Consider the following 12472-nt stretch of genomic DNA (forward strand, 5'->3'; position numbering starts at 1 on the left):
AACATGGTACCATGGATTCATGGTAGTATATCAGCAAAATATAGGTAACAAATGATTTTACAGAAAAAGCAAATACGAGCATAAGGAAGAAAAACTTAATCTTTGAGTTCACAGACGAAGTTTAATCAAACGTTAATTTGTCCCAGAAGATGTAATATGAGCATTTGTTTTACTAATTTTTCATTGAATGAACATGACAGGGAGGTGCACTTTGTAGGCACTATATCTCAACACAGGCCTGGGAAAACAAAGACTGAAGGAACAATGAAAAGCTTGAGTTCTCAAACAGAGGAATATAACCTGGCAAAAAATACTTAAGGGTTATACACTGCATATTAAAGTTTTAAAGCTTTGGGATAGATGAAAGAGCAGCAGATGCAAAAAACAACAGGGGGCAGATTTTGTATCAAAGACATAAAAATATACAGCCACTTTAATGGGCAATTATTCTTCACATTTGTGCTGCGGTTTGAATTTGTATGAGGGTGCCATATGCCCCAAGAAAGGTGTGCCATCAAAATAGATGAGCAGATCTACCTCTCATCACTCCTAATCTCTCCTCCTCTGCACAGAGTAGCAGGTCATCTGCCACCAAGAGTTTGCAAATGTTTTATGGTGAAGAATTTTAATGTTACATCGTGTTTGAATCAGTTTATCGCTAATTTACTGCGGCACAGTTTAACTGCTAGAAAGACAGGGAGACACATTTACATTATTCCCATGGTTCAGGAAGATCCCCGTTGAGGAAACACAATAAATTAAAAACAAAGAGAAATAATGGGTAGCATGCTGAGAAAGGCTAAGCAGAATAATCTATATGATATTATCTGAGATTTCAGGAACAGAATCAGCAGTTTATCCCAATGTGTGCTGTGTTTTCCCTTCACTGTAATAGTAATAAGTATTATTAAGTGACATTCTTTGAAAGAATTATAAACACTGTGCTAAAGAGGATTTGTGCATTTAAATACACAGACCAAAGCACACTGCAAGCAAAATGTAAGCTCTGTTAACACAGATTTTAACATGAAAAGGTATTTAAATGACATATAAATATATGTACATAAACACACTTCAAATTCAGGGTAAAAAAAAAAAAATCTTTAGAAAGTTCACAGTGTTTAAAATTAGCAGGCTGAAAATACATTTCTCCACCTGTCACTGTTGTGAGATGATTTTCCCTGGGTTCTAGTTGTGAATTAACTGCATTCAAAGTAAATTTCCCATACACATCAAACACAGTCACAACTGGTCACTTCTACTTCTTTCTTTCACAAGCTATTTATTTTTTGAACCATACTTAAAATTATGGAATTATTATTTCCTTACTATTGTAGAAAAATACATGCCAGTATAATACACTGTTGTTTAGGAATGAATAAATCTGTACTTTGGAGAAACCCCTACTTATAGGACATTCTCATTTGAAATGCATTAAAAAGGAAAACAAAAATCTCTAATTAATGTACAAGTCTAATCACCATTCTCCACATGGAAGAGTAATTTTTCACTGTTCATTTGCTCAGTGTAATCTCAAAACTGACATAACAGAAAAAGCAATGGCCTATAAATCTGCTCTCATTTGTTTCTTTAATATTCATATTCCATTGAACTACAGCTGCTTGTTGCTGCAGTCTATTACAACATGCAAAACTGTCGATAAAAATATTATGAAAGGCAAGATGTGTTTCTTCATGGCTCTGTGTGCCATTTATTTGGAAAAAAAATAACAACAAATGACTCATGGATTGTCCCTTAGTTTGCTGCACGCTGGGCGATTAGTGATTAATTACCTTACTGCAAATTGACATGGCACAAGGAAATTGACACAGCTCTGATTAATTAACTTTTTTATGCAAGACAGTTACTTACAAAACACTGCACACTGTAATTGAATCCCTTTACACAACACTACTGCATTAAGTTTCCCGTCAAATCCAAATTAGCACCAAATTTCACATAAATTTGGTGAAACTTTTTATACTGACATATCAGTAAATATTTCTAGAAAGGGACAGACAACTGCTTTAAAAAACTGCCTTCAAATATTTCAGCCTCAGACATGGGAAGAATCATATTTTTAGATTTTTCCATACCAAACTGTAATCAAATGCACACAAAAAACCATAACCTAAATATTTCAGTAAAAAGCAACCTACCATTTAATGTGCTTATCCCTATGTTAAATTATAGCGAGACACTTAACTGTTCAAACAAAACACTTCATTTGGTTATCGTAAAGTTGCTCTCAGATCTAATTGATCTATTATTTCAATGACTTCCATATACTGTCTTCTTTGCAACTATTTAAAGTCCATATGGAACTATTCTTTTTGTTTCATCTCATGTACCAATAAACAATCCACTATTGGTTTCAATGTATATTGAATGCTACCATGATATGCCATTCATTTATAACCTTCTGAGCAAAATCTTGACACCCAAGCCTGGAAAGTGTCTCATCTTCCTGCCTAAGCTTTTTCCCTGTGACTGGTCACTGGCACAGGTGCCCAGAGGGGCTGCAGGATCTCCATCCTTGGAGATATTCACAAGCTGTTTGAGCGTGGTCCTGGATAGCCTGCTTGAGGCTTTGCTGCTGGAGCAGGGGGTGGACAACATGGTCTCCAGAGCTCCTTCCAACCTCAGCCACTCAGATTCAGTCATTTGGTGATTCTGCGATTATCAGAAATTCCCTTATACCTCATCTTCTTTAACTGGCACATGCAGCCGCCTGACATCACCCTAACACATCAAGGGGTTTCCAAGAACAAGCAGAAGAAAATGGAGGACATGAAGGGATACAAAGGAACAGCTAAGATGACTGAATACTCTTTTGTAAAGCTATGTAATGACAACAACATACACCTTTGAATTTAAAAAAAGCTCTGAGTGGTGGTTAAATTGCTTATGATGTACTGAAAATCAAAATGAGAGTACTGCATAGCTGAAATTACAAATAGTTGAGGTACAAGGAATAGTTGGCTTTTCACAAAAGAAATGACTAACAAAGAAGAAAAAGCTCAGGAGGTAAAAACAAAGCACCCAGGCCATAAAGGAAAAGAAACAGTAGAGATCAGAGAAGACACGTTTGATCTTAAATTAAAGAACAATCTTCAAATATAGATGATCAAAGTGATCAATATCTTGTCTAGTGTTCCCAGTTATTGGACAGCTATAAGTTTCAAGCAAATGGAAGAAATCCCGTGTCTAACAAAGCACCATTTCTGAGACAAAGGAAAAAGGCCATGGTTGTGGAAAGCTGGATGAAGAGTAGCACTGCTATAAAGAGATGACAAAATTTAGTGATTTGAGTTTTTATGAAAGTCAGTTATTTAGTGACAAGAAATACTGTTTGGATCATACAAGGATTCCTAAAGCTCAACAAAATTATTAAACTGCAAAAAGAGCATTGTCAGAATCCATTGGGAACAATTTAGGCAGGAAGTAATAGAGGAAAAACCCAGCTGTTAACCTAATCCAAACCACAATGGAAAAATTGCCAAAACAAAGAATTGCACCTGCAAAGTCATATTGATACTAAAAATGTAAATTTCTAAAAAGCTCTTACTATCTGTGAAATTCAGGTTGAATTTTGCTGTACACAGCATGGTTCTAAGAGCCATGATTCGATAACAGCCATCACAAAATAGTGACACTAAGGTGTGCCTTTATTTGAAACCAAATCTTACAGGTTAAACTGAAAAGCACAAAATTAAGAGTTTGCTATCTGACAGACAGGATGATTTGAGATGTACAGTCAACACTGTGTGTCTGGTACTAAAAATGAGTGACACAGCAGAGATGCAAGGCCAGGGAGACTTTGGAAGGCGGCATCCAGGACTGTGCACAAAGGGGTCTGATGTACAACTGCATCACAGAACACGATGCAAAATAATATTGAATGTAATTCTCACTATGTAAATACAATGTACATAGAAAATGTAATTACTAAATGTAATTCTCAGTGTTTATCTGCCTAGTGAGAGGACTAAGTCCAAACAGTCCTATTGCCCTACATAACGGGTTAGCCACAAGTGCTGCCAGTGGCCAAGTGCTGTGTCTCCACCAAGAGCAGGACACCAAGGGGAGGCACCCGAGTTCCCAACTGTCCCTGGCCACACACAATTTTTATTATTTGAACTAAAGGACAGAGACACTCCCCACAACTCACTATATTTCCAGCCATCTCCCCCTGCCCATGTGTAGGGTTGTGCATAAGTGGAAAAAAAAACTCAGTGACACAATTCAGGACGTGTCTCTCTTTCCGAAACTCCTAAGCCTGCTAGTTCAGACACACTGCTCCAGCACTGAACAGATCAACAGAGGAATGAGGGTAAACAGCAAGGCCCTTAAAAACACATTTGTGGGAGTGAAATGAAAGCCATGTTTATAGATTTTGGACACGTACAATATATCTTAGTGATGACTTATAAGTCACCATTTAAAATATGGATAGACGGGAGGTAAAATGAGAGTTATCCTGAAAATAATTACAGAAAGACAATGCATACTGATATAGAACATAAAAAATGTTGTAGGAATAATTCCAGGCAACACTACTGAAAAAAAAAAAAAACAAACCCCAAAGAGGTCCACTTTACAGTTAAAAACAGGATGATACTTAAATGAAGAACATAATGCAATATATATGAATACAGTTTTACTTAATTTTTAAAAATTTTGTACTATTTTTATCTTACTTGAAAATCAGTGGTGTTATCCTGCATCAAAGCAAGGCCCAACACAATGGTCCAGAACAGTGTTTAAAAACCTTCTAAAGACATTTCTACATGAGACGACATCAATATTTCTCTACACTTCTATACATCGGGGAGGGAATTAGGGAAAGCCATTCCCTTCCTACTTACTACTGGTATCTTCTTTCTTCAAGCCTTCATCTGAACCCCCTGTATTTAACATACAAACAGGAAGGGCACTTGGCACATTTTTCCTGGTTACTGCTGGGTGATTCTCTTCATAAATAAAGGCAGTTAATTCAGGAAGTGCATCAAAAGATAGTTTGACCCCTAAATGTTCAGTAATAAGGTGTTTGCAGCCTGGAAATGATATGTATGATTGCTCTTCCCAGATGTATGGACATTTCCCTCTGGCAGGAGTTTTGCACCCTCAGTCAGGAATTGCAGCCCTACAATGGTTAATTTGGTTCAATCACAGCCTCCTTTGCAGGACTGCTCTGTTTCCTATGAAGCAGTAAAAAGCAGACAAAACCACCAACGTGTAAATACAATCCACTGATGTATATTTCATTAGTGATCAAGTGACCTGCCATCCCAATTCACCTTAAGAGAAAACAGACCAATTAAAAATTTAGTTTGCAGAACCTTTGTAGTGCCGGCAAATTATTTATACCACATAAATACTCATCTTTTAAACCATTCCTGACCCATATTCTAATTCAAATTGGCGAGCCTACCAAACAGTTAAATTAAGGAAAACTACAACAATAAAATCAGAACAAATGAATCATTGATGTCATTGCAATATATGCCCATTTGGATTGAATGAGGTCAGTCATGAGTGACATACAAAACCCAGAGAAGGATACACCAAGTGCCAGGAGCACCTACCCTGCAGCTGCTTGGAGTGTCAGCAAACTACCATCATTACAGTATAATTGTCAGGTAATTACATGTGTGCAACAGATTAAACCTGACAAAATCAATGGAATCAAGGTTTCTAAACCAAATGCTTCGACGAATGATTTGTCTCAGAAGCACACTTTGAATCACCTTTTGAAAATTTCTATTTTCCCTGTGTAATTTTCTTGGTATTGAAAATATCCCAGAACATAATAGAAATGTCAAAGGTCTTCCTTCAATCCATTAAGAATGCCACAGGAAAATAAAACCTAGAATGTCTTCACTGAAACAAGAAACATGAAAATGGTTTCATACAGCAGTTTTTAGGTGGTTTACTAATATTCCTGAGCCAAGTAACCTACTTCTAAAGCAAGGACATACTGCACAGACAGGCTTGACTTAATTTTCATTTCTATAGCACAATGAGTCCTCAAATACAGTAAATCCTACTATTGGATGTGGTCTTTATAAATAAAAAATGTGTATTTATGATTTTTCCTTATTTATTCTATAAGCAAGATCCTGAACCATCCTCCATCTATGAATTAAAACACCCACAGGAAAAAAAAAAAAAATCTTTTTTAAACTAGGACATCTGTCTGCTATATGTAAGTGGCGATATTTTTAACAGAGAACAAAATTCCCATATCATGAAATTAATACTTTATGCTTGTGCCATAGATTTTTCTTCTCTCCTAGCATATAATGCGTGGAATAGTAGGAATATGGGGATAATTTTGGAACATATCTAATGTCTCCTCTGAAGGAATGAAGCATGTTTTCCTGATTAAAAAAACCCAAAAAAACAAACTTTAGCATTAAAGATATTGTCAAAAATATTACTGGACCAAAGGTTTCCAGGGAATTTTCCAAAAGAAGTGCCTTCCCACCTTTCAAAAACATCTCATCTTTGCCTTGTTGTTTCCTGGTTGCTCATAAGCTAAAATCCCAGGGTAACATAGTTTATTGTTTTAATATCTGTCTGACGCAAAGCAAAAGTATTCTCTGGTGAGTGCTTATCTGTCACATGTACTTCTGTGAAAGGAATATCAAGACAAATAAGATGTTCTTATATGGGCATATCATGGGATTATGAGTTTGGCACTGACTGAATTCTGTTTAAAAATAGTTGAAACAATAAATACAAAAAAACATCTACACTGATATTTTGAGGATGCATGCTTGAAGAGCATTGGGTTTTAAATATTTTAATTATAAGGGGTTTATGCTATGTTAGCATGAATAGAAAATTAGCACTCAAGTCCATAAATGGGACAAACAAGATGAGAGGAAATCATATTCATAATTTAAACAGTTAAAACAATAAAATTCCATTCCAATGGTACAATAGACTGTGAACTTACTTAGGATTAATTAAACTCAATGTAATGGCATTTTCTATATTGAAATGAATAACCAGTGATCTGGAAATTCATTTAGACCATTAGGTTAATTACAGAAACTGATGGAAGTTTTATCAGACAATTACAATTAAAGAACACGAACAATGTGGGACAGATTTATAAGCATTTGTACCACCTCAATCATTTTTGCTGAATTCCACCACCACTTCTTCCAAAACTGTAATCAATATATCAATTAAAAAATGGGCCATCAACTTCATTTGACCTCGAGTATGATAAAATAAAACTAATTAGTATCGGATTTCTGCATTTTCATATTTTTCTTCTTTTAATTCTATCACTTGATTGCAGTATGAAAGATTTATTTAGGAGCTGATAAGCAGGCTTAATGAAGATGAAACAACTCTAACATTTAGGAAATCTAAGCCAAAAGTGACTTCAGTTTAAAATGTACTCATTGAAGTCAAGGCAAAATTCTCTTTTATGGGCAGGCTAAACATTAGGGAAATAGAGGTGTTCATCTGCACATCATTCTGAACAAAGGCATGTAGAAAATTAAAATATTTTACCACACATGTGAGCTACTCATGTAGCTAAAATGAACTGTCCCTTCAATATGTACTCAGAAAAACCTACTAGTAGCTACACACTCACTTGGAGCTAAAATAAAGCCTAAAAGTTCCAGAGATCAGAGTGCTGATTTAAAGAGTAAAAAATATTTAGCTGCCTTTAAACTTCCCTTTAAATTTTAAATTCCATCTCTCTCCCATTACCCTCCATGGGGCCTGGGTAGGCACAGATGGACGTTCCTGAGGAATGGGAGGCACAGCTTTAGCCTACTGCCTCACCACACCAGCAAGGGCTGGGTGAGCTCAGGAATGCTGGGAGCCAGTCCAGAGCACAAGGATTTCTACTGGAAATGCATCTCCTCTTCCATACCCTGCCACAAAGGACAGAGAGATTATCAGTGAAACAGAGCCAGGCACATGCTGGGAAGACAAGGGACAACAAACTTGACTTGCAGCGAGGGAGGTTTCCACTATCAGGACCTTCAGTCACTGGAACAGATGAGCCCATAGGGGTGCACAATCTCCATCCTTAGAAGTGCCCTGGTGCACCCTGGTCCTTCCAACCAGAGTTACTTTACAATTCTACAACTTCGTATCTTCTTCCTTCCATGCTTTGCTCTCATGAGCTTCTACTTCGTTCACATTTTCAGGCACTTCAACATTATAGAAAAATGGGGGAAATAGGCACAAAACAATTTTTACAAGTTATTGCATAAATTCAGATTTGTATTTTTGCCTTTTTGAACCATACATACCCAGCTGTAGTACTGTCCTTGGCAGAACAGTGATACAGACATTCAGGGACAGAACTTTTTTCTTCTTTTGAATCTTCCTTTCGTCCAGCAGCAGGGTCTTAGTATTCTCATGGATCCTACTACTGTGTGGCATCAATTTGGAAAAGTTCCAAAGTTATTCTTGATACATTTCTTATTTACCAGTAGATACAAATTTCTTCAGGACTTTAAAATTCCCTGTGGAAGCAACTATTCTAAAGAAGTGAGGGCAAAAAGAGACTGTCAGTTACGTGCAGCCAAAGTGTTTCATTTACTTTCAGAGATATCCTGGGCCTCTAGGAAGATTCCAGTGAGTGCTGACTCACGGGGATTTGGTGAACTCCAGTCATTCCTTGCTGGATGTAACTCCTTGCAATACTTGTCTGCAGTCTGCATTGTGGTAGTGATGAAGGATTTAACTGAAAGCTGTTGTATCAGTTCTGCCCTGGAGATGCCAATCCTGTGGGAATCTACAGAAGCCAAGGTTGCCTGCCTGGATGTTCTGGCTGTGGTTGTCAAAGGACCTGTCCCACCCAGGGATGGGAACACATTGGCATGCTGAAACTCTGCTCTCTACATGACAAATGATCTATTCCAACAATAGATGTGCAAATGAAAAACTGATCCAGGTCCCATCTTCTCCTTCAGCATAAGAGAACAGATGAGGCATGAGAGACTATTGCTGCTGATTTGTTCCACTGCTTGCAGGAGAAACAGCTCATTTCTTTCTGTATTATGCGAAGGGCCAGAAGTGATGGAAGGAAGCAGAACCACGTTCCCATCTCCTGACATATTCAGAGGTGTAACTAATCATTGTGCTGGGAAATGTACAGTGTGATACATAAAATATATCCTGGAGAAATAAAATATCAGAAGGGAAGGAGGAGCTCCAAGAATTGCAGTCTGCTTTCTGCAGAGCCAATGGGTAAAGGTGCTCAGAGTCATCAGAGGCTACCAGTGGCCAGTACAAATACAAACCAAAAAAGTTCAGTGAGAAGCCAAGCTAGCCAAATTCAGAAAAATACATCTTACAACCATGTTTCAGTCCATCATACATTATAACTCAGGAGCAAAAGAGGAAAAGTTAGACAACACTTTGAAAAATGGAGATTATCCTCTTCCAAATATCTGAAAATTCCTAAATGCCATTAGCACTTAGTGAACTTCAGGTATCTCAGATGGCTTTAGAAAAATCTCAGCAGACTCTTTCCCTTCTGTTAAAACAATTACAAATTGAAAACCTCTTAATTCTTACATTGTAAGCAGTTCTAAAATATCACACAGTTACAATATCAGCAGTAACAGAATAAACGATTAACAAATTATTCAAAAAGGAAGGCTGCAATATTGTTGCCTACATGGCATGATAATAGTACAAGTATTCATCTCTTAGACACTAATGTTGACTTTTCAGTTATAATTTCAATATTACAAATGTGCACAAAAATGGAATATAGAAGATCTTTAAACTAATAAAAGAAATGAGACGAAAGTCAGCCTTTATTTCTATTCACTTCTAGTGGAATTTCCTAAAGAAATGAAGCTATTTTACATCTTTATTGAAAGTTTTGTAATAAGGAGAAATAAAAAACCTAATTACAATATTTAGTAATTGTAGTAATTTTGGGTTTATTAGGAGTTGTGACCCTGAGGGGGAAACTGCATTTTGGCAAGATGAAATTCTATAGATAATAAAAGAAAAATCATGACTTGCAAACACACAGATTCAACAAAAGTGTAGTAATTTCTACTGTGAGGGCTACCAGCAATGTCTGTTATGAAACTGTGTATTACACATTGCCCAGTGGGAGGCAGATAAGCAAAGCCTGTGTATTTATGCATTTGGCAGAACTGAAAACAAACAGGTGTTTGTTACGATATCATTATTCAAGGAGCACCACTGCAAAATAAGATTTTTCAACGGGACTGACTCAGGGGACATAAAGAAAACAGTGAAGTCCAGGGCTCAGCTTGCTCACAGGGTCTCTTTAGGGAGTCAATATTAGTGGAAATATCATCTGACAGAAACAGCAATCCCAGAAATAAAATTCCTGGGGTACCACTCAGTGAGGCAATAGGAGCAACAGGTTAAACTTATGAAAAGCTTTCAAAGAAAAGCAATTTTCAGAAAATTATAACCAACACTGCCCCCTCTTCTCTAAAAGAAGCTCCCTAATAGTGAAATGAGTGAAATGTTTGGATCATTTTCTAGGAAAACGATTGTCAGTCAAAAAGGAGGAGTGCACTTAAGATGTCCAAAAGGGAGCACTAATTTAAACTGTAAGTACTTCATATCTCTGTGTTACTAAAAAAGTAAAAATACCCCACTTCTAGGGAAAGGTGACATACCAGAAAATATTCTTGGAGCACCTGGAAGCAAATGCAGACTTAACTGACAATTTAATTTGCAATTTAAAACACTTGATACATTTGGTTAGCTCACTATGCATTTGTAGACTCCAGACTCCTGATTTAAAGGGGATCCCATATGTATCTGCAGCTGCAGCTCTAGGGATGCCATTGATAACGTTTGACATAAGAGAACTACATGACTGTAGAGATGATCGCTATGGAACTCTTTTGTCCTCATTCCTGGTTTTAATCTAAAATAATAATTATGTTAGTAGTCTAGATAAGCTCTAAGAGAGTAGAATTGCATTCTAGATTGAATAAAATCTTCATAAAGAGCATACCTGATAATGTTGTTAAATCAGACCATGTATTTTCTTTACAGAGGGCTACAATGAACACAGAGCCAGGGCTGCTGCGAGCAGCAGTTACTGCTCTGCATTCAGCTCCAGGCTTCTCATCCCACTAGATGCCAGAATGAGCATCAGTGGTACCACCAATCCAATATAAAACACTCTCAGAAGAGGTTTCTGCTCAGAATTTCAGAGGACACATCTCTACTCCAAAGTTTTGTACGGAAAAATGGCTGATGGCAGCATCCATCATGTCAGCTCGTCTCTGCTCTTTTTATTAGGGCAGCTTCTTATGGCTCAAAATGCCCCCTTTCATACAGGCTGTTCCTTTTGCAAAAAAAGACTTCATATCTATTTGCTTCCTGACCCAATCAAATGGTGGCATGATAACAGGCGTTTTGTGTATTAAATCACAGTTGTGAGCAGGACGGAAGAAGAAACACAACATCTTCTACACAAAATGCAGAGCACACAACAGTACTGGATTCCAAAAACTGTCACTGTTACTGTAGAACTTTTGACCATTTTTGTACAACATCGCAATATAGGCAGGTTTTTTTCCTTTTTTTTAAAATAAAATATATTTTGAGAATAAAGATACAACTGAAAACACTGAATTATCAGTTGACATTACTTACATAAGTTTATAAACACCACATTTACTTTAACAAGAACTGTTGGGAAAGTTGACATTTTTAGGGGGCTTAATTCACATTAATGTGCTTTTGTCACAAAACAGAACAAAAAACGAGCCATAACACTAGCTTACTTGTGGATGTGTATACTAGTGAACTGGGGGCACTGTACACGGGAGATCCCTCCTGGTTTGCCTGGCACAGCAGCACCCTGCCTACAAGAAAGAGAGAGAGAGTGGTATCTGGTTTCGGAACACTTCAACTAAACCTCAGTTTGCATCTCAAAACAGATATAAAGTCACAACCGGAGCAGTGCACTGAACCAGGGGCGCTTTTTGTCCTTTGGCTTCAAAGCAGAAAGAGCCCAAATAAACACAGTTTGACACTGGAGAAAGCAGAACACAGGCATGCCCCAAACACCATCAGCGCCGCTACCCCGCGGGAACCGGCACCTCGCCCAGCTGCTCCCTCTCACCCTGTTTCTCCCAACATCTGCTGCCCGTGGGAGCACCCACCCAACCCTCCCCACCCGGCTGCTGCTTCCTCAGCTCCCTGGCCCTGGCTGGAATGAGGCTCCTCAAGCCAACACAGCAGGAAAATCATGTGCAGCATTGCCAGGACAGACATCAGGCCAGGTATGACCTGGGTTACATCACTCCCATTATCACTAAGTGATCACTGACACATCTGAATTCAGTATTGTTTGCTCAGAGAAATGCACAAATATGAGCTACTTTCCAGTAAATAAGCTGGGTTTGGGATTAAGAACAAAACCAGATAAAACAAAATATATATATATTTTTTTTTTTTCCAAAGGAATAAAAGTAAA

At 37.5% G+C, this 12472-nt stretch overlaps 1 protein-coding gene across 15 annotated transcripts in view; it reads right to left on the reverse strand.

The window, feature by feature from the left end:
- RBFOX1 (RNA binding fox-1 homolog 1) overlaps positions 1–12472 on the reverse strand; it is a gene marked incomplete at its 5' end in the record, with an annotated part of 1111952 nt that overhangs the window by 49116 nt on the left and 1050364 nt on the right. For 11 of the 15 annotated variants that reach the window (XM_082292358.1, XM_082292365.1, XM_082292372.1 and 8 more), the window contains one exon: positions 11778–11858. The exons of the other annotated variants lie outside the window; for them this stretch is intronic. In XM_082292358.1, coding sequence (XP_082148484.1) covers positions 11778–11858 — 81 coding nt within the window. The remainder of the gene's footprint in view (positions 1–11777; positions 11859–12472) is intronic. 15 annotated transcript variants of the gene reach the window in all.

The sequence above is a fragment of the Coloeus monedula genome, assembly GCF_965178545.1.
Source record: "Coloeus monedula genome assembly, chromosome: 16".
Taxonomy (NCBI): domain Eukaryota; kingdom Metazoa; phylum Chordata; class Aves; order Passeriformes; family Corvidae; genus Coloeus; species Coloeus monedula.